Source organism: Carassius gibelio, chromosome B4 (genome assembly GCF_023724105.1).
Source record: "Carassius gibelio isolate Cgi1373 ecotype wild population from Czech Republic chromosome B4, carGib1.2-hapl.c, whole genome shotgun sequence".
In the NCBI taxonomy this organism is placed as follows: Eukaryota; Metazoa; Chordata; class Actinopteri; order Cypriniformes; family Cyprinidae; genus Carassius; species Carassius gibelio.
Genome location: NC_068399.1, coordinates 24,417,200 through 24,439,762, shown reverse-complemented (window position 1 = coordinate 24,439,762; position 22,563 = coordinate 24,417,200). Strand labels below are relative to the sequence as shown.

Below are 22,563 nucleotides of genomic sequence, written 5' to 3'. Positions count from 1 at the left end.
GTCGTTGCCATAGTAACATGAGATGCTATGAGATGTCAACAGTGTAATTAGACAACTGTGCTGAGGATTACGGGCCATGTACAGTTTGTAATCACCGAACCAAGCTTAAGTTGATATATAATTAGAAACGTTTCTTACTGTCTGACAGCCAAAAATCAGCTATGGACTTAACTATTGTTAAGTTCAACAGTCTATACTTTTCAGTGTTCAGTATTCCATTCAAATTCAATAAGTAACGAGTTCATACGTACTGAACTTCTTCCTCCATGACTTCTTCTGTGTCAGACATGACTAGTAGATTCCTGATAAAGTAAATGAGTTTCAGTTATAAAAGGACCATACATGCATGTCTAATGAGTTTATTCAATTTCAGTTTATTTCAGCATGTACTAACTGTAAAACAAATCCTTCTGCCAGTGAACCTTATCCCAGAGTACAATAATCTTCATGTTCGACATAGTTGGACCATAACAAGTATTCATATTCATAACTGTGTTTAACAAGGTTTGAAAAACAGCATCGCTGTCCTGAAGACTATCCACAGAGAAATAAATCACACTATAAAACATGTGATTAATGAGTGCAGGAGGCTATTTTCGCTTGTAACAAACAGTTTGGAACAGGTGCTCCACACTTTGCCAGAAAATGAACTTGGCTGATCTCATCCAGGCCTGACATTCATTCTCTGTGTAAATCAAGAGTGAGTGTGTCCTTGGCATCTATTTTTGAAGCACATTGTTTGTGCAGGACATTGTTCCACAGCCTCTAATGACGTCAAAGACCTGTCTAAATTTAATGAAACTCATTAGGATTATATAGTTGTCCCACAAAGTGAGAAAAGAAATAAACAACACTCATAATTGCTTGTAAATTTCACAAAGAATTACAGCGAAATGGCCAGTTGAACATTCAATGAAACATGACATATTGTTTTATTTATAATGTTTAGACCCAAGTCACAATTAAAAATATGTGAATGCCATTTTAATGGGCAACAAAAAGGAGTACAAGTAATATAGCAAGTTTTTCAAGAAAAACATGAAACTAAAAAAAATTATATCTTAATATAATTTTTATAAGAAAGTAAATTATTTTCACAATTGAGACAAAAAGTTTTTTATTTTTTTCTAAGTTTCAGAGAAAACAGATGACCAATTTCTTTGCATTTATTTGTGAAATTTACCATCAGTTTCTGAGTGAAAATTGTTTCAAAGTAAATCCTAAACTATGTTTAATCTTTCATTGTATTAAAGTGTGTAAATTCAAACTGTAGCTGCTGAAGGTCCAGAGGTCAGCAGGTCATACATTTAAACATGTTTTTAAGCATCTTATATTCACTCAATATTTGCAGCTCAATAGCTGTTGGGGTCTTCAGCCTATCTTGTCTGATGGCACTCAAACCGATGGCTCTTCACAAAGAGATCATCTTGGATAAGGGTTGATTTTAAATCAAGTCCTCGTGATAATGAGAGCAGGCAGCGGCAGCCAGAGGTCTTGAGCGCAGCATCTCTGACCAAATCCACCAAGTCTTTGCAGCAGATTAACCGTCTCACTTTGGAGTTACGTGCGTTTTACATTAATAAGCGAGGGCCGGTCGTACTCCATCCGAAAGGCTGGAAAATCACAGGCTAAGTGGCAGGAATGTTGCCATTGATAGTCTGTATTAAGCTGCATTAAGGTAAAAACCCAAAGCATGCAAACCACCAGTCCAGTCCCTCTGGCGAACAAGACAAGCATTGCATTGATGATTGCACAGACTACGCCATGCAAAGGAATGAAGAGGGTGATCCTCAGGCCTGATTCACACATTATGGGAAACTTCCCACTATCAATATCAATTGAAATTGTTGATTTTAGTTATGAAGAAACTGTCAATTGGATCTGATAATAAAATCTGAAGCCTCTTACCTGAGATCTCACCAGGAAGAATAAGAGATGGGGTCTTATCTCGAGGGTCCGGGCAGCATACAGTTTCAAACTAACCCAAGGCTCACCTAATACAGACCTGCCAGATCATGTGACCTCACTGCTTTGCTCTGATTGGCTGCCAGAGCTGAGCCTATTGTTAGAGGAAGTGGGGCATGCCAGTTATGTGATATATGGCTGCTGGAGTATTGAGAAGCACACAATCACAGGTGTTTTTCATTGGTCTCTTTATTGTGGTCACTGAGACAATGATTACAAGTTGAAACATTTGCTCTGTATGGAACTATAGAATACAAACAGTCATATTTGTAACAAGGTAATTGCAATTAAAGGTGGTGCGACTTGCATAGTGTTACTCTGAAACAATACATAAGTGTTGAAAAAAATGGTAAAAAACTTGATTGTCAAAAAATACAAGCAGAATACAGGAACTTTGAACATTTAGAGACATTAGCAATAAGCTACGGCGGCAGAACTGGATAGTCTTTGTCTGACAAAAGATGTCAGAAATTATACGCGTTTAAATGACGGCATTACTAACGCTCTGCCAACTAGCGCTGCATTGAAAGCCGACGACATCCGTGTTGCAATTTAGTATGAATGATTGCAACAGAAAGAAGAAAAATTATACACTTGAACATTAAACATGAATTTACTTCGTCCTTCTCGTTGGATGGTTTCGTATTAACCAAGGCCTTATATGCAAAAACTGTGAAATGTAGTCAAATATAAGCCAAAAAGTGCACTTTCCCTTTCTGTCGAGTTTAAATGTTTTTAACCAATACCGATTATTCCACATGCTTAACACTTACAAAAAGATGGTCAAAAAGAACTTTCAGACCAGTGTTTCCAAGAGTAAAAAAGCCAAAGATAATGAAATAATGCTAACGGTATGACTATAATGGACTTCTTCTGAATTAAAACTTGCTTTGATATAAAATAATATTGAGAGCAAAAGCAAAGACCATTTTGTATCAAGCAGTAAAATATATAGTTAATTACAAAAATGTTCACTATGTGCTAACATATATTATTAAGACAATTTTTATAAAAAAAAAAAAAAAAAAAAAAAAGTGTCATTACGACAAAAAGTACAAAATACAGCTAGACTACAGGTGCTCATATTCGGTTTGGAACTGGCGAACAGGCATGAAATGCAATGTGAAGCTTTGCTTTAGTTATAAATTAACAGGTGAGAAGGGTAACTAACATGTTTAAAATGAACGTGATTTGACAAAAAAAAAAAAAAAAAAAAAAACAGTTCGGAATGCAACTCCTCGTCCTCCTTTTCAAGGAATCTGTAATGTTTTGAGTTGGCTGCTGTTATATAATTGTTATATAATCGAAACAAATAACCTTGTTGCTTGTTTTCACAGCCAGAAGTTACATGCAAAGGCATTGCGTTTATGTTATGATGGTGCAATACCTGTGACCTGTGAATACAGTGATAAAATATATATTTTTATATTTTTATTTTTTTATTCTTTTATACTGTGTCTACTCACATAGATCTTCCTGGCAGTATAAAATGCTTGTATTTTTTTGGTATAAAAAAAAAAAAAAAGGAATGTTGTGCATTCTCTTGGTCCCTGCCTCTCTGGCGTCTTTGAACGGTTAATGGCCCATTCCTGTTAAAAGACGAAAGAGAAATTTATAATAAATACAAACTGAATATGCTATGCAGGACTGTGCATGTATTAAATAAAAAAACAACTTTGAATTCACAAAAAAGGCTGTTGTTTATAACATTTTATTGACCAAATAATACTGACTAAAGTAAGTAGCCCTACTGCTTTTATTATTGATACTACTATTAATAAAAACGTTTCTTAAGCCGTAAATCAGTATATTAGGATAATTTATAAAGGTATAATGATGTAACATGTATCATTATAAGTAATGTATCATTGTATCAATGATGATGAACATTCAAATTTGATCACAGGAATAAATTACATTTTTATATTTTTTTAAAAATAAGTTTTTGCTGCATTTTCTATCATGTAAATTCAGCCTTCTTCAGAACCAGTGAAATAATTGCTTCCCTAGTATGTCAAATATGACCCAAATTTACAAAATATTAAAGAATGATCATCATCTAGAATCTGAGACAATTAAAAATCTTTGTACACTTATTTGTGTATATGTGACCTACACCCTTTTATTTTCCAAGCTCCAGAGCTAAAAATAGCTCAAAGAATATCTTAAATGTGCAGCGTCGGACCATTTTTAAGTGGCTGGAAGGATTTAAGTTTTCATGACATCTGGCATACGGCATGCGGGCTCGCTAATCTTCTACCGCTCCATACAGTAATGTGACAAACATGCAGCTTTAGCCCTGCTGGCACTGACAGACGCCCAGAATCCAGGGCCTGATACTGAGACGAGCAGAACGTCAGGCCAGGCTAAAGCGCACACCCGAAGGCCACCACGTCCTCTTCTAGGGGAACAAATGGCTGCTATTCAAAATAGAAAACAATGCCAAAGAGGCAGCCGGTGAACGACGTGCCTGCAGTGATGATTTATCATTGGCAGGGACTTCTGGCAGAGTGAATTGTGGGTGTTGTGCAATATGGCAGACAGTGCCCTTCACAGCAAGACTTCATTTTGACCTTTGTGACCCCTCAGGGACACAGATAGATATAAAGGCTATAATGCAAACACACAGGCACAATGAATCTCACAAAGTGTTCCAACCAGGCTAGCTTTGGGCTTTTTTTGTTGTCTAAAACCTAAAAGCTAAAAACTCATTCAGGTAAATGCACTAGGACATTTTGATGATCACTTGGTTTCAAATGACATTTCTGTCCACAGTTGTGTACAATTTTATATTGGTAAATGGACACTACCACAAATGTAACTACAACATTAACTGTTTTTTTATTATGTTATTTTATGATGTTAATGCTCTTTTCTGCAGGCTTTACAAGGGTAAATGTAAGACTTCTTAAAATGAATTCTTAAATAAATCGAATGGAACACGTCAATATGGTCTCTAAATGTAAAAATCTTGTATTAGCAATGCTTCACTGTTTGAAAATACATCCTCCAACAGATCTCCATTCATTTGTAATTCAATTCACAAGAGAATCTTTCTTTTTTCCAATGTAAATGTATAAATATTTTTTATGTATAATATTAAATCAAGATGCATTTACTTGAAAAGCTAGTTTTTCACAACTAGATAACAAGACTCATCATGTCCAGATATGATGTTTATTGTTGTTTTAAGCATTTAGTTCAGTATTATTCAATTTCTCAGAAAAAAAGACTAAGTGTTCAATTTCAATCCAAATGTATCTTGTTTTAACAATTTCTGACATTTGAACTGGAAAACAAAACAAAAATATAGAGGAAGAGCAAATTTTCTGCCATGCATGCAACATTTAATGCCATTACTTTATGAATTTAAGACCTTCTCTCTGATTTAAGACCTTTTTAGACCTTAATTTGTAGAAGGATGAATTAAGATGTTTTACGACCTCTTTAAGTCCTGCAGAAATCACAAACACACTTGGTAGCCTAGACCAGTGTGAAATCTTAATGAACCTTACTTATCATAAAAGTATACGAAGCATCAAATACGTTATAATTGCCCGTGACTGTATAGCATCACACAGCAGTTTTAAGCTGACAAATAGCCTTTTGTTGGAAATTAGACACTTTACACAAATTCATTTTATCTTGTCGTCACTTACCATTGGTGACAGATTTGGTCTCTCCTCTGCTTGTGACCTGGGTGAGGTTGAAATCAAAAAGAGAGATGGAAAAACGGGAGAAAGAGAAACAGAAACAGAGAGAGAAAGAAGAAGATTAACATAAATACAATCTAATGTGCTAAATCATGTGCTTCCCAGCCCATCCGTCTGCTATTCCACTTATGCCTTCACATTTTATTTCACATTTCCTTTTTAACATACATCTTTTGTGCCTGTGTGCTCCAAAAAGTCATCAGTGAAAGCGCTTGTGGCCGCCATGCTGCGTGTACAATGACAGGAACATGCTTAGCATGGTTTCATACAGCGCTCTTTTTCCAGATTCACATTCAAATGAAACCCTCATTCCTTCCACTCCTGACCAAACAGCACTGCTGGTTTTGGTAACATCAGTGCAGTTATGACCACAGATTTCCCTTCATTAGGCTCTTTACGTCACCGTTTACCAGTCCTTTAAGCACTCGGGGCCAAAACTGCAGTCTGTGGCTAACCGTGGCCTTGGCCTGATCTTGACACCTCGCTGACAGTCCAGCAGTGAATTCTATTGTGCCCCAACCAAGGGTAGAGCTGCCCGCTCCGAATGACTACCATTATTATCTGTTTGATCTGTGGATATAAAAATATGAAGGACAGGGCTCATGGGAATGCCTTCTCAGGTTCAGACGATGGGATCGACTCGAACTGGTTTCTATTCATGACCCGTGAGCGTCTGTGTGTGTGTGTGTGTGTGTGCATGACCGCCATGTTTGGTCAACTGGATCCCAAGCTGGTGTTTAAATAGATCTTCTCACAATAGGCAGTCCTTTGTTAAGGGGTGAAGGGTGACGCGGGAAAAAGAGAGAATGGAAGAGAGAGGAAAGGTGAAATAGATTCTTCGCTAAGCTCTGCCCTGCCCTCATTCCAACAAGCTTTTGCACATTTTTAATGAGCGTCTATGGAAGTCTGCTGTGTCTGGATAGTTTTAAATGGAATTTTACATTTTTATTATCTTTAAAATATAGATTTAATTATTATTGTTGAAATAATATAATATAATATATTTAATATTTTTTTTTATATATTTCAATAATATTCAATAATAAATTAATATCTAATTAATATCTAATAATAAATAATAATTCAGTTATAATATTAAAACAAGCCACCCATTATTTTTTCCTTCACAAAAAAAATAAAAAATAAAAATAAATCTTGACCTATAGATTTGCTTGAGGGTAAATCAATGTTAATTAATTTACACAATAATTCAGGTCAGCAGATGCAACAAGTTGACAGTACCATTGTGAGTTGTTGAAATTTTACATTAGATGTTACACAAAAAGGCCTTTCTCTTTGCAGTTTACTGTCATAACCCTTTAACTCTGATTCACAGTATCCATAGTTTCTGATCACATTCCTGAATAATTTAATAATTTCTTTAAGGTTTTCACATGCAAAACTTGCAATTGCATATACAGGATTCTTTGCGATGTCACAGGTTTTTTCATTTCATGAGGACATTGTACTGAAAAATCTCTCTGTTTCCTAAAATAATCTCCTATTAGATACATTAAACTGTTTGTCTGAGTGAGCAATGGAAGCTGAGGTGATTTTAAAGCACTTCCTTTCTGCAAACAAACCACCAGCTCTTGTGGCAGAGAGTGAAGGTGCGAGAGAAGCTCTGTGAAGAAACGAAAAAAAAGAAAAAAGAAAAAAAAAGCCAGTTCCTAAGCCATCCTGTGATAAATGCGTGAAGTGTGGCTCATCAAACACTGTACATTCCTGTGCAACAGAGTAACATTTACCTCCTCAAGGTGGTCAGATCTGTAGACAATTAGCAAGGGGACGGCTTAAAACACAAAACACACAGGCAATGTTATGGCAATGTTATTCTCTGCAATTATACAGCAGATATCACGCTAGAGAGTGTGTTATGACTGTAACTGTCTCCAAAGGCCTAATGGCATGCCTGAAGGGTTGTAAAAAACCCACAGCCTGTTGTTTGGACAAATAAGTGCTTTATTAATTCATTCTCTAGGGGATTATGAAAAATGTTATGTGTATAAATAACTAAGAGAGAGAGAGAGTGAGAGCAAGTCGGGCTGATTGGGAAACAAAAAGATGTTTGGTTACCTTGGTAGCAGAGGACCCTTTGTTTTCCCATAGATTGCGTTTGCTGGTCACATCGCCCGGTTTCAGGTCCTGCAGGAGGGGAAGGGGTGTAATATCAGTCGAGAGATGGCCCTGAACTACTCAACTCATGTAAACACACACACACACACATGTCAGTCAGAGAGAAATGGCATAAGGGATGCCAGTGTCCTTATGGCAGAGGAGCATGCTTGGAGGGGAGGGATGTTTCCATACCTGATCTTCAGCAGAGAGAGAGAGAGAGCAGAAGAGAGAGCAGAGGAAAGAAGCCCAGGGGAAGAAGCAAAGGAAAATCTAACAGTGGAAGAGAAAGAGAGAATGACAGAAAAACCATGAAGATACAGGTGAGACGCACCATTCATATGACACAAGACAATGCAACTTGACTAATATGACATGTATACGACAGTTATAATATAGTAATTATGAAGCAATGCATTTTATTTTTAAGTATTTGGAACGCTTTGAAAATATCTTATACTATATAAGATATGATAATGTTTTGTAAAGTTTATTCATTCATCCTATATATATATATATGAATATAAAAAAGTCAATTTTGTCCATTGTCTGTCATTATTAAATAGTTATATTAAACTGTAAGGGATAGTGTGACCAATGTGCATTTGGGGGTTTTGCACTTGAGCAACAGGTCAATGGTCAATCCCATTATGGTAAACACTATGGGCGAGTGTAAATGAGGTGTAAACACCCTGTGTAACCGTATCCTGGCTAATAGAAACCAAAACCAACAATGCTGCCCCCGGATGAGAAAAAAACAAGTACCCAGAAATTAACACAGTAGCTCTTTATTCTGTAAAAAGATGAAATTTAAAATGCCAAACAGCTTCGGTTTTAATTGTAACTACTTATTATGACTGAATTTAGATGTTCATGACAATTATTTGCTTCATTTAACTAAGGCTATGAAGTCTGTAATTAAACTGGCATATTTTTTACATCATAATAGACAAATCTAGTTCTGGATGGTTATTGTGATCATGTTCAGTATTTATAGTTGTGTGACTGTATGTGCCTTTTGACTTCAGATTCCCATATCAACATTCAAACTTCTACACTAGACTTCTAAGTTAACACAGATTTGTGCATTTAAATATATATATAGCTTATTTTCATATTACATCCATATTTGAACAATGAAGCCGGAGTTTTAAAATAAACAGCCAATCAGCGATGAAGGATAGCAGACATGCCGGAGCAGACAGGAACGTAAGAGAAAGCCTGAATACACCCACTCCTTTAATGACTTCAATGTGATTACATGACAGAAATAGTCAAATGCACATATAAACATCTGAAATTACTCTGAAAATGCACCCATGAATCTCTTTCTAATGCTTTTTAACATCTGTTTTAGTTCAGTGATCTGTATTTTTTCCCTTCGGGTTGAATCAGAACCACTAGGTGGCACCAGATAACAAGACTCATCGTGTTAGGATATAATGCACATAGAGATCAGGGGTGTGACGGACAGGGTCAAAGGCTTACCGCGGGTCTTCCTCCTGACGTTTTGCCCGTCTCTGGAGTTTTATTCAACCAATCGTTGATGCGGCCGGCCACGCCAACCTTTATCCCAGCTGCATCCTGTACAGGGCGGAACAAAACACTCCCTTCAAGGTTAAAGTTCAGAATGTTATGTTGGACAGGAAATGGGTCCAAGAGAACAAGTGGGGTGTCCCTTTCCCCTCCCATCTATATGAATGAACATCACACACCTTGTTGGTGGACGCCGGGCTCCCACCAGAGCTGAAGACATTCCCCTTCTCCCACATGCTCTTGATGTTGCGAATACCGTCTGTCACCACGGGAAGATCTATGGCAGCTGATCTGGGAGATCTGACCTCTTTGTTGCCCTGAATGGAGGGAAAGGCAGAGATTAGACTGTGCTGTCTTCTGGTGTCCTGCATTTATTTTAGATTTATCTTTCGCTTGTGTTCAGTTTGAGAGAGGATGATGTAGGCCTCACCTGTACGGCGCTGGTGTACTGCTCTAATCGGTTATCAATCTTAGACACCACAGGTGCGTGAGATGCCTTCACAGAACTGACACACACACACACACACACACACATGCGTACAAATCAGCATAATTGTAAGCATCATTTTCACAATGAAAGACTGTAGACTGCAAATTACAATTAATCACTAGTTCAAGTGTTATAAATAGTTTGTGATGGATGGATAGACGGATTGAGAGAATGACAGACAGACAGACAGATATATAGACAGATAGACGGATAGATAGATAGATAGATAGATAGATATTTAGATAGATAGATAGATAGATAAGAGTGCATTTCGGATAGATGCACATGGTGATGGATGGATGGACAGATCCCCTCCTATTTTTGCTAAATATCATTAATTTTACTAAATAATAGCATTTATTTGGGCAGTAAAGCTGTCTGAGGCAGGACTGCTGTTCAAGGCAAATGGTTATGTGCTAACAACAAAATGTAAACAGTTGCTTTCTGAGATCATTGAATGAAGGACGAGTCAACATAACTGTCTGTGGTTATCAACAATGTGCCACAAGTGATGTCGAAAGAGCTTAACTTGTTTTGAAAGCAGAACATTCTTCATCCAACCCAAAAGTACTCGGAATACTTCAGATTATTAATTGATGTAATTAATCTTATAGCTTGGCCCCTTATGGAAACATTTGTGTATAGAAGCTGAATAACATGTTTTCAAGAAAGGTCTGCGAGGAGTTACAGTAGAAGCGATCACCTCTTCTGTGCTGATCTGTTGAGAAATTCTGCCCTCTCACCGATCTGGGAAGAGAAATCAAACAATGGATAGATTTAAGAAAGGTCACTGCTTTGGTCATGAGGAACACACACATAAAAACGCACACACAGACACTCACACACACACACACACACACACACACACACACAGATGTGACTGTCTGTCGGACTTGGCTATTCTAAGAGGCAAGAGACTAGCCTGTTCTTTTCAGTATGAAACTGACACGAGGCCAGGGAAAGCAGGGCCCTTTTCAGTCCTCTCTCTCTCTCTGTGGGAACCGTGGCCTGTGTTTATGATATATGACAACAGGGCTAAGAAGGGGGAAAGTGTTCCTGTGTAGCAACAACAAAAACCACACAGACAACACACATACACAGCCCAAAAGCATCACGAAAAAAAAAAATCCCCCCCTCCCTTCTCCCCAACTGAATGTGGGAGTTCCTAAAATACTCCTCAGCAGGAAATTCCCCATTCTCAGGCATGTTTGAAACGGCTCCGTTAGAATGCGGTTACAGTAATCCTATTAGTCTAATGGTCTTCCTGCGTCCCCCTAGAGTTCACGTCTTGAGGAGCGCAGCTCACAGAAACACAACTGCGCCATTTTGTATTTTTTTTGTAAAAGATGGATTCTAAAGGGAAGAGAAGAAAAGAACTGTCTTCGAAAAACCACTGATGACAGGAAACCCGTATTCAAACATGCGAGAACCAGGAAAAGAATTTGGAAATGAGATGTATGGCATCAAAAAGCACCACAACTACAATATAGTGATGTGATACAATATATGGTATGGTACAATGTGGTATGATATTAAACTAATCAGTCTACCCACAAAATAGGAGTTTGAATCACACAAATGCATCACACAGCATGCAGTACATACAGTGTACATGATGACAAAGCAGATCTGTGAACGAATCATCTGTGCATGATGAATAGGAGGAAAGGGTTTCCTTTCAGCAAAGATATTACAAAGTAGATAGCACAAAAATGTATGTCATTTATAATAAAACTTTTTATTTTATCCATGTTAAACACACTGTCCACCAAAATACCATAGTTACTACATTTATTTGTGAATTAATAAATAAATAAATAAATAAGATTGAGATCTGTCAGTGACATGGCCTAGTAGTTATTGCATGCATAATGTTTACATTTATAAGAGAAAGTATACATTTTAGGTTCATTATATTGTATTATATTATATTATATTACATTATATATATATATATATATATATATATATATATATATATATATATATATATATAAAATTATATATATATATATATATATATATATATATATATATATATATATATATATATATAATAATTAACCTATAATTTATACTATATATGATTTATAATATTAGTATAAATGATGTTCACATGTTTATAGTGTCTGCCTATAGTGTACATACACTTTTACATAATTCATCTGTATAGTATGTTCATAGTACACCTATCTGTATATCATGCTGATAGTATTTAAAATCTGTAAATGATGTCCATAATACTGCCTCATCTGTATATTTATTGTACATTTGTAACATATTGTAGACCTTGTATATTCTGTACTTCTGGTTAGATGCTAACTGCATTTTGTTGCCTTGTAACTTACATGTGCAATGACAATAAAGTTGAAACTAATCTAATCTAATTTGAATTTATATTTATTGCATATTCATTACAACAGCCTATAATTATTGTATACTTAAAAATGCATAAAAATATTCAGGAAATTAGAAAAGTTATCATTAAGGATTTAATAAAAATATAATAACTTTTCACAGTCATAGGATATGATACTCTAGGATATATTATATTAAAATAAATTTTTAATAATATATTCATTGTGTATTTAAAAATAAAAACAAATTATTCAAGAATTGAAAAATATTTCATATCCATTCTTGTCATTACAATTATATAAATTATAAAATTCATACAAGATCTCATTCAGAAGCTTTTTTAAGCTTAATTTCATATTCTGATGACAGAGGTGGCTAACGTATTACTTTTTATGTACAAACAGTAACTCTAGTAACTATGTTATTTTGGGGAAAAGGGTAACAAAGAGGATTATTCCCTTTAAACTAGCACAAACAAGCTTCAGTGCATACCAGCTGCATAAATGCACAATCATCAAGTTGTTGTCCTCCTCATGTTTACAAGATTTGGCAGATAATTGCTTTTTCATTGGGACAGTGTGTGTGTGTGTGTGTGTGTGTGTGTGAGAGAGAGAGAGGACAGCTTCACCTTCAGTGAGGATCCTCTGGGACTGACACACTTAAAAGGCTTCTTGCCCTCTCCGTCCACTGGATCCTCCACTTTCTGCCTCTTTTCAGCCGCCTCTGCTCTTCTCTTCTCAATCTCCTCCTTCATCCTCCTCTTTTCCTCCTAAAAATAAAAATAAATGCACATTCATCACCTCAAAGAGAGAGACGGCACACACAAAAACACCACCAGCAGACTAACTTGGGATCCCAGAACATGTCCTTTTGATAACGATAACGAGACAAATGAACAACAGAATCAAGACGGTCTCTCTGCGGAAGCGTAATGTGAACTGGCAGCCGCCTGCATTCCACAGCAGCTGGGGGATCATAAAGAAGCCTTTTTATTTACACCACGGTTTTTGGCACGGCCCGCTAGCATCAGCACGGGGCCCTCTAATCTCTAATTAGTCCTTTTTTCATTTACTGCCTCTGTTCATTAGGAACAATGAACATATTTGCATGACAATGCTAGGAGCGAGCCTCCACGAGGAGGGACGGCTGTGTTTCTGAACTCACACTGGGTGTGATCGCACTAATGTTAATGCAAATGATGTGGAATTCATTTAAATTACGACGGAGTTCAATACTGATACTGTGAGCACAAGAGTTCACAGATAATTGACACCACAGCCACAGGTTGCCTAATATCAAATTACTGTTAAAGCTAAGATAACATTATGATACCCTAAGCATAAAAGCACACAGTACTCACTAATACTGGGTACAATAGCCATTTTTCTTGTATTAGACTAAACCATTTTTATAATTTTTTCAGTAATGAGTGAAATGTATAGCATAAAACTGTTTAAATGTTTGGGGTTGGTAAGATAAAAAAAACTATCAAAAAAAAAGCATCAAACGCTCACCAAGTCTTCATTTCATTAATTTATTGAATCAAAAAAACTGTATAAACAGCAATGTTGTGAAATATTATTATTACAATTTTAAATAAGTTGTCTTATTTAGTAATTAAAAAAATTTTTTTTTTTTTTGTGTAAAATAAAGATTCTGTTTACTGTTTTTAAGTTTTAAACTCTCAAAACAACATCCATAAAACATCCAAGTACAGTTGCATGCTATTCAAAACGTAGTGTTTACAGAAGTGACCTAATTTTGCTGACAAGATCTTCACTCACAGAAAAGCGAACCGAAGCAAATTCCGCCGCGCCTGTGAAACAGCCCTCTGACCAGGAAATGAATCATTGACATTAAGTGAACACACCTCCTCTCTGGCTTTCCTCTCGGCCTCCTCCTGCTTCCTCCGCCGCTCCTCCTCTTCCAGCACCTTCCTCCTCTCCTCCCTCTTCCTCTTCAGCTCCTCCAGCTCCACCTCGGCCTCCTGCTGTTTCTGCCTCATCCTCTCAAACTCCTCGCTCTCCATCTCATCTCTTCTCCTCTTCAGTTCCTCCAGCTTTCTCTCGGCCTCCAAGCGAGCATCCTCGCTGTCTGCCTCGTCTGCCTCTGGTGCCTCAGGAGAGCGCAAGCTGCCTCGGCTGTTGCACAAACACACAAGCAGCGCACCGTTGGTTACTTACACAGGTTATATTGGCCTGTCAGCAGCTTTACGTGTCCATGTTCTTTATGTTGAAAGAAAACCCAACCTGTTCACACACAGACTTAGTGAATCAGCACAGCCCTGACTGAGGTAACACATTCTCCAGTTACAGCTGAGAACAGCCCACAGGACACGGCAGATCAGGTGACTAGAGTCAAGTACTCCAGCACGCAAAGCGAATAGAGCTAAACACATCTAAATAACCCACTTTATCTCAACAAGGTCAAAACAGACAAACAAGACAAGTGGAATGTGATTATCTGTGTGTTCATGTTAATGTCCTGTACACAATGTCGACGGTGTTTTTAAGTGCTTTTAACAACTTCCTGCCCTTAGATAACAAACATCAGATAAATATTTAGATGTGACCACGGGGATCATATCAAAGATATTTATTTATTAGTGCTGCCAAATGATTAATCGCGATTAATCGCATCCAAAATAAACATTTTTGTTTGCTTAATATATGCATGTGCTTATTAATTATGTGTTTATTAACACACACACCTACAGTATGTATTTACATGTCTATATTTATATTCATATAATTAACATTACAAATAAATATATTTAATTTACAAACATGACATGTTTTTTTTCTGAAATATACACTGTACATGCATGTGTGTGTATTTATATATACACAATAAATAGACACAGCACACATACATATATTATGTAAACCAAAACTTTATTTTGAATATGATTCATCGCAATGACGGATAAATCGTTTGACGGCACTATATATGTATATATGTATATATATATATATATATATATATATATATATATATATATATAAATGTGATTGTAAGTAATTGTTGCAGGAAAAATGCATATTGGGTCTTGCAAGCGCTGTATATTTCTTCAAAGAAACAAATAAAAAAACAAATAAAAGTGGATATATTACACAGAGAACTATGTTACATATGTAAATAAATTTATTACACATGTAAATATGTATTATGTTTTAAATATTAAAATATGTATTATGTTTTAAATATTAAATATTAATATTAAATGTGGAGAATTTTTATTTATGTGTTCAATCTGCTGCTGCAAAAAAAGTCAAATAAATAATACAATAAAATTAAAAATTATTTCATCAATTTCATGCTGTGATTTACAGATCACAGGCTGCCAAATGTGGAATTCTGGGAACTCTAAATTGTTTGGAAAAAGAAAGCCTGGACCATCCTAACACAATCATTAAATGTTTATATGAGCACTGACCTGAAAGTCCTCTCAGCTTTCTTGTGTTTGGGAGTGCTGTCCTCGCACACTCCTCCATTGGGCTGTTTATTCTTCCTCATCACATCTTCCTCTTCCATCTGCACACACAATCAGAACTGAGTGATGTGTGTATGCGACACGCACGTGTGTGTGTGGAAGAGTTTTGGAAGAACAAAATGTGGGTGCTGTTTTCACTTGCTGGATAAATGATGGTGATGCTTTCACACACACACTTCCCATCAATTCCCAAAAGACATGCAGCAAGCAGTGAACACACAGTGTGCAACCGCTGACTATTGATTACACGGATCAGGTTTTAAACCAGCGCTGTTTTAATGTGAACACGACACACTGTGCTCAAACCAGTGCCTGGAGTGATTTAGGATTTTTGGGGAGGAACATTTTAAAAGACTAAGTCATGAAATGACTGGTGTATACCAAACTGTTAAAGACCCCATGAAATGGCTTGATGAATGCAGTTTTCTTTTTTTGTGTTTGGCATATTTCCAACTGAAACAGGAAGTTGTAAGGTTTGCCTTTTTATATTCAATAGCCAATAATCTTTACATGATTTGCTATTTGCTACTGGAGGCATACTGTATTAGGTATGATTTTTATTGGCCAAAAACATCCATGCCTGTGAGAACAAAATCAATATTGTCCGTAGATAGAAATGCTACATTCCATTCAACTTGGAAAGTTCTAAAATACCCAGTGAAAAAAGGCACTGGTCTTTCAACTTGGAAAATGAGGCGGAAATCTTTGAACCTGCCTGACCTTTATGATGTCATGAGAATATGATGGGCACTCAAAATGCTAGTGTTGCCACTTTTAGTTTATATATGTGTGTGTGTGTGTATGTATATATATATATATATATATATATATATATATATATATATATATATATATATATATACACACACATACACACACAAACACACAAACACACACACTCACACATTGGAAAAAATAAAGTTTCAATGGAGTGTTTTTTGCAGTGATGTCCCAGAAGAACCTTTTGTGCTCCCAAAAGAAGCTTTCAATGAACAGTTCTTAAAAGAAAAGTTTTTTCTTAGTGTAAAGAACATCTAAATAATCTAAAAAACCCTTTTCCACTATAAAGAACCTTTGGTGCAACTTTTGTGCAAGTTCTTTATTTTTACTAATGGTTCCATGAATAACCTTAAACATCCATGGAACCTTTCCACTCCACAAAAGTTTCTTTATAATGAACATTTTTATTTTATTTATTTTGTAGATTTTTTAAAAATGTTCTTCACACTGAGAAAAAAAAATGGTTTTATTATTGCATCACAGTGAAAAATTCGGATTTAGAACCCTTATTTTTATGAGTGCATGAATGTTACAAGTTCTTTATGCAACTAAAAATTCCAAAAAAATAATCCTTCTTTTTAATTAGAGGGGTCAAAGTACAGGCACACGCACTAAACGTCACAAAACTCAACTTCTAATTTCATGAGGTCTTTGCGAATTATCTTTTCTATTAATTTCTCACCCAAAATCTAAACCATCCTCCTTATGCAGTCCTTCAAATGCAACTCAACTCTTACCAGAGACTCGTTATTTTCTGAAACCTCATCTTTCTCAAAGTTTTCTGTCTCTCTCATTTCATCCACTCCATTCTCTGTCAATCCCTCAATCTCACTCTTTTCCTCCTGTGCACCCTCTGCGGTGCCATTTTCTGTCTCCGAATCATCAACGTCTTCATTTACAAGCACCTCATGTACTTCAGAAGACGGCACTGCGTCTCGCTCATTTTTGTCCTATGAATGGAACTGCAGTCACATGCTTTGTTGTGTTAAATGAGAGAAGAAAAAAAAGATAAACACTCATCACCATACCTCCTCAGGTATTTTAGATATTTCCTCAACGGATTCCTACAGGTGAATAAAGTTGAAATGCCATAAAACAAAGCATGGTGTTGAGGTCTAACAAACCATAAAAGGGAAAGAAATACACACCTGTTCTCTCAGATAAGACCTCCGAGGCTTTTCCTCCACCAGCACCTCCTCCTCCTCCTCCTCTTCTTCTTCCACCTGTTTCACCTCCTCCTTGCTGTTGTGCTCCTCCTCTGGCTCGTAGCTCCGGCCGCGGCGCAGGCCTCCGCTGCTCTCCTCCAGGCTGTGGCGGGAGGTCTGGCTGCTCTCTAGCTCCTCCTGTCTGTCCAGCGCCTCCATCATCCTCCTCTGCCTGCGCTCCTCTCTCTTGGCCAGGCGCTCCAGCAGGGCCTGCTCCTCATCGTCCCCCTCTCCCGTCCCGCTGGAGGTCACCACTGAGGTGGATACACTCTCTGTCACCATCACGCTATGAAGAATTAGCATAAGAAGAAAAGATGACAAAATCATTACAAATTAAATTATTGCACACATGACCAGTGCTTGACTGATATTAGCTAACCACCACTCGGACACACCTGACAAATATGTACATATATTTAAATATTGTAAATATATATATATATATATGATTATGCTTAACTAGTTGAAATTAATCTTATGCTGATGCTAATAATCTCAAAATATTGGCCACTTATATTCATTTTGTACAGTATATTTTGTGTTGTAGTTTATAGTTAAATCTTCTGTATATTTAGACAACATTTTGTTACTTATTAAGTTTAGTCGATTTTAAAATAAATAACACATATTAGACACATATTAGAAAAACTAACACATGACAAAAACATCTGTTTTACTGTAGCAGGCCACAAAGTTATTTATATTTTGAAATAATGTATAAATATTTCTTAATGTGTCGACACTATCGGGGTCGGAAATTATTATTTGTATTCAGCAAGGATGCATTCAATTGATCTATAGTAACACTAAATACTTTTGCATTCATACAACAGTTTTCTATTTTAAATAAATGAATAAAAAAAAGGTTTCATGGATTTCACAAAAATATTAAGCAGCATAACTATTTTCAACATTTATAATAATACTAATAATATTAAATGTTTCTTGAGAGGCAAAAATATATTTAGATTCAAATATAAAACAGTTATTTTAAATCGTAATAATATTTCACAGTATTACTGTTTTTACTGTATTTTTGATCAAATAAATGCAGCCCTGGGGAGCATAAGACTTTTTTTAAAAACATAAAAATTCTCACAAACCTCAACATTAATAAAATATAAAAAATAAGATGCCAAAATTGCATATAACCACACTTAAGCAGCTATAAGATTACCAGCAGGGCCAAATAAATCAATGGATATTTGGTCATTACGCCACATTACAACCCTAAAGAATGTAAATTCCTTTCTTATCCAGAGTATCATCAAACATCACATCAGCAAACTTGGACATGTGAAATTATGATTTAAAGTGGATCTGCACTCCCTTTTTCTTTCTAGATCTGCATGAGCAGCGTGGACTGCCATATGCCTGCCACTGTAGGTTAATGTAGTCTGACCGCACAGCTTGGCAAACGTTTACCCTGCGTCAGCACTACGGACAATAGCCGGAGCTATGTCTGCTCACACATAGAGAACAATCTGGTCTTGTCTGAACATCATCTGTGTCCATTCACTGCACAAAGCCTCAGTGTCTGAACATGTCACGGCTTCCGCAGTGCTGACCTGTTACAGGAAGTTATTTATCAGTGCTGCCCACAAAAGCACCAGAGAAAACCACAGTATTCCTGTCGTGTAATACTCCAGAAGTGTCTGTGTTTTACCTGTGGCTGTTGTTGAGCTCCGGGGTCTCGGGTTGGTAGGCCACATCCTCGCTGTCCTTACTGCGCATTCTCTCCTGTCTCTCTCTTCGTCTGCGCTCACGAGCGGCCTCCTCCTCATCCTCCTCACTTCGGCGATACGCCATCCTACATAGAGACAGTTAGATGTTATACTGGTAAGAGATGATAAGAGTTAGGCCTTGTGTCACCTTGGCATACACAGTCACAGCTGCTGCTGTTGAGGATGAACTTTCACTGGCTGTCAGCCGTTTGTGTGTGTGTGTGTGTGTGTGTGTGTTTCAGCTTTGGCAGTGGATGAGAGGATCCTGACGGCAGTGTGGCGTTCGGCATAGCCAGGGGACTTTCGTGCAACCTAAATAAAGTTTTCACAACTCTCTGACAAGTTTTCTTCACTTCCTTCTCAAGTCTCCTGCTGATATTTTATCTCAGATTCTCAACCAGTTCAAATTTTTTGTAGGTTACACTGCAAACACTTGGGACTTTAAATTTTAAATGCCATTGATATAACCAAGGCTGCATTTATTTGATCAAAAATACAGTAAACAAATTATAATGTTAAATATTATTACAATTTTAAATAACTTTCTGTTTTAATATTTTTTAAATATAATTTATAATATAATATAAACTTTCTTTGGATTCTTTATTGCAAAATACACATTTCTTCATATTAAGCCTAAAACAAGTTTTAATTAGTGCTGTCAAATGATTAATCACATCCAAAATAAAAGTTTTGTTTACTTAATATATGTTTGTGTGCTGTGTATATTTATTTTGTATATATAAATACAAACACACACACACACACAAAATATTTAGAAAAATATGTTATGTTTATATAGTAAATATATTTATATATACATTTTATGAATATATAAATATAGACTTGTAAATATTTTTTAAATATATACTGTATGTATTTATATATACATAATATATACAGAACACACACATATATTACTGTATGCAAACAAAATTAGTTTGACAGCAACAGTTGTTATCACTATTAATATTAATATATCACTGTTAATATTGTATGATCTCTGTAATACAAGTCTTTAAAGGAAAGATTTTTTAGCACAGTCCAATTTAGCACGGTCAAATATATTTAGGTATATCTTTACTTGGACCTCAGCACTACTTCCGTACAATTTAAGTGGACAAAATCTGTTGTTTTAATTTTGCAGACTTTAACTACACCAATTTGGTAAAAGTATAATTGCAGGGTATTTATATTAAGCACATGAATATGTAAATGTATTTGTAGTATACTTAGCACAAAATAAATGTTTTTCAAATACATTTTTGTATTTGGTATGTAACAGTGCTACATTTTTCCCTAATTCTTTCACGAACAAAAGAACAGTGTTTATAAAAATCTTTTGTTACATAATAAATGCATTTACTGGGTCCTTACTGAATAAATGTATTATTTTTTTTAAGCAAATTATATATATATTTTTGTCCTTTTTATTTTGGAGTGAAAGACTTAATCTGGACAAAGAGCCCTTCCTCGGTGTGTGCTGTGATCAGGAATGTGTACAGAACTGAATGTGGCGCTCCGCTAACGCCCATGGAAAACCTTGGGGAGAGTGAAATCATATAGAGAGCTGGATTCCTGCCGGATCTGTTGTTCTTTCTTTCTGTCTTTCTTGTTCTTGTCCTCTCTCCCTTTGTCCTTGTGTTAACAAACCAATCAGCCAAACTCAAGCACATTTGTACTGAAGTATAAACCATATCAAACTGTTCACTTTGTTCCCGTGAGGTCCACTTAAAACAGCTTCTCATGATCATTTTCCAAAAAAAAAAAAAAAAAAAAAAAAAAAAAAAAAAACACTTCAATGCCATCATATGAACAGAATAATAACAGTTTGTTGCTTTCTGACAAGGGGAATCCAAGGATTTATGGACAAACTCAAAAAACTAAATCGTTTTGGACCAGGTTTTAGATCAAGGTTACAGTATGTTTTAACAACACATCAAACTTTTAATTCAAAGTGATTTCTCTCAATCTAAAAATGAATGCAATCCAGAGGGAGCATTCAAAACAGCAGAGAATGCCTTCAAATCTGCTTTAACCTTCCAGCGCATCGTGTCTGGACTCTCTGATCTGATATCCCTCCAGGGAACACCGCCTATCTTGCACAGACTGCACAATGCTTCCCTGTTCCATAACCACAAAAATAAATCAGAAAAAACATGCTGCAATAACTTTCGGTAGAGTCTCTGCAGTGTTTTGAGGGAACTGCTGTAACTCTGTTCTGGCATGTCTCTGGTACCTGTAGCCATATGGGATGTAAACCAAGACATCAGGCGAACATGCTTTCCATATGAACCACATCTTTCAGCCATGTAGAATTAATTATTTTATAGCGCATGCAGTGAGAGCTACACGGAGTGTGTCATGTTTTATTGGATTCAGTGTTGGAAGCAGTGTGGGAAATGAAATTGATATGCAGCTAATTTTGCAGCTAATTTTCTCTCACAACATGCAGAGCACAATCAGGCGACGGACGTATCCAGCTGACAAGTATTTTCTTGTGGTCCAAACATCTCAGAAATGTCAGTGCAAACATTGCGCACAGGGCAAAGGCTCTGGAGAGCAATCACAGACACTCCACAGGGGTTGGGAGAGAGAAATATATGGACCCTGCCAAATAACTGTTCTATTCCCACGCTCGGCCTTCTCTTTTTTCCTTCACCTACTGACCCAACACTTGCCTCCAACGCCACAGATCCATCCATTCTGTATTTGACCACAGCAGAGGATCACTTGCTCTCACTTCTGCCCTGTAACCTCGTAGCTTTCTGTAACAGCATCCCTCGAACACATGTATACCCTCAAGCGGGCCTTTCCTCTACCAGCCGGAGAGAGTGTGTTTGGAATGGGCCATTCGTTGAGGATGGGTGTTATTTCCTGAGCTCTTCCTGGCCTCTCATGAGAACAGCACAGATGTGTGGTGCCAAGATGGTCTCCACTCCAGAGAAAACTGCACAGAAGCAGCTAAAACTGCTCAAAAAAGAACAAGTTTTCTATTTTAATATACTCTGAAATGTAAACCTTATTCCTGTGATGTAAAGGTGAATTACTCCAGTCTTTCATGTGTCATGAGCCATCAGAAATCATTTTAACATGCTGATTAGCTGCTGAAAAACATTTCTTATTATTATAAATGTTGAAAACGGCTACTTAATATTTTGTGGAAACCATAATCCTTTCATCC

At 36.4% G+C, this 22,563-nt stretch overlaps 1 protein-coding gene across 5 annotated transcripts in view; it reads right to left on the bottom strand.

The window, feature by feature from the left end:
* Positions 1-2,136: 2,136 nt before the first annotated feature.
* Positions 2,137-22,563, bottom strand: part of LOC127956451 (non-muscle caldesmon-like) — a 45,960-nt gene continuing 25,533 nt past the window's right edge. For 2 of the 5 annotated variants that reach the window (XM_052554351.1, XM_052554352.1), the window contains exons 3-16: positions 19,322-19,465; positions 17,599-17,941; positions 17,479-17,514; positions 17,188-17,400; positions 15,614-15,711; positions 14,048-14,318; positions 12,806-12,946; positions 10,523-10,566; positions 9,760-9,835; positions 9,509-9,646; positions 9,282-9,377; positions 7,755-7,823; positions 5,625-5,661; positions 2,137-3,554 (exon numbers count right to left, since the gene is read on the bottom strand). In XM_052554351.1, the coding sequence (XP_052410311.1) occupies positions 3,541-3,554; positions 5,625-5,661; positions 7,755-7,823; positions 9,282-9,377; positions 9,509-9,646; positions 9,760-9,835; positions 10,523-10,566; positions 12,806-12,946; positions 14,048-14,318; positions 15,614-15,711; positions 17,188-17,400; positions 17,479-17,514; positions 17,599-17,941; positions 19,322-19,465 (1,720 nt within the window). In that variant the 3' untranslated portion in view covers positions 2,137-3,540. Of the gene's footprint in view, positions 3,555-5,624; positions 5,662-7,426; positions 7,471-7,754; positions 7,824-9,281; positions 9,378-9,508; positions 9,647-9,759; positions 9,836-10,522; positions 10,567-12,805; positions 12,947-14,047; positions 14,319-15,613; positions 15,712-17,187; positions 17,401-17,478; positions 17,515-17,598; positions 17,942-19,321; positions 19,466-22,563 lie in introns of all 5 variants that reach the window. The other 3 variants (XR_008153567.1, XM_052554353.1, XM_052554354.1) reach the window with 3 other exon arrangements.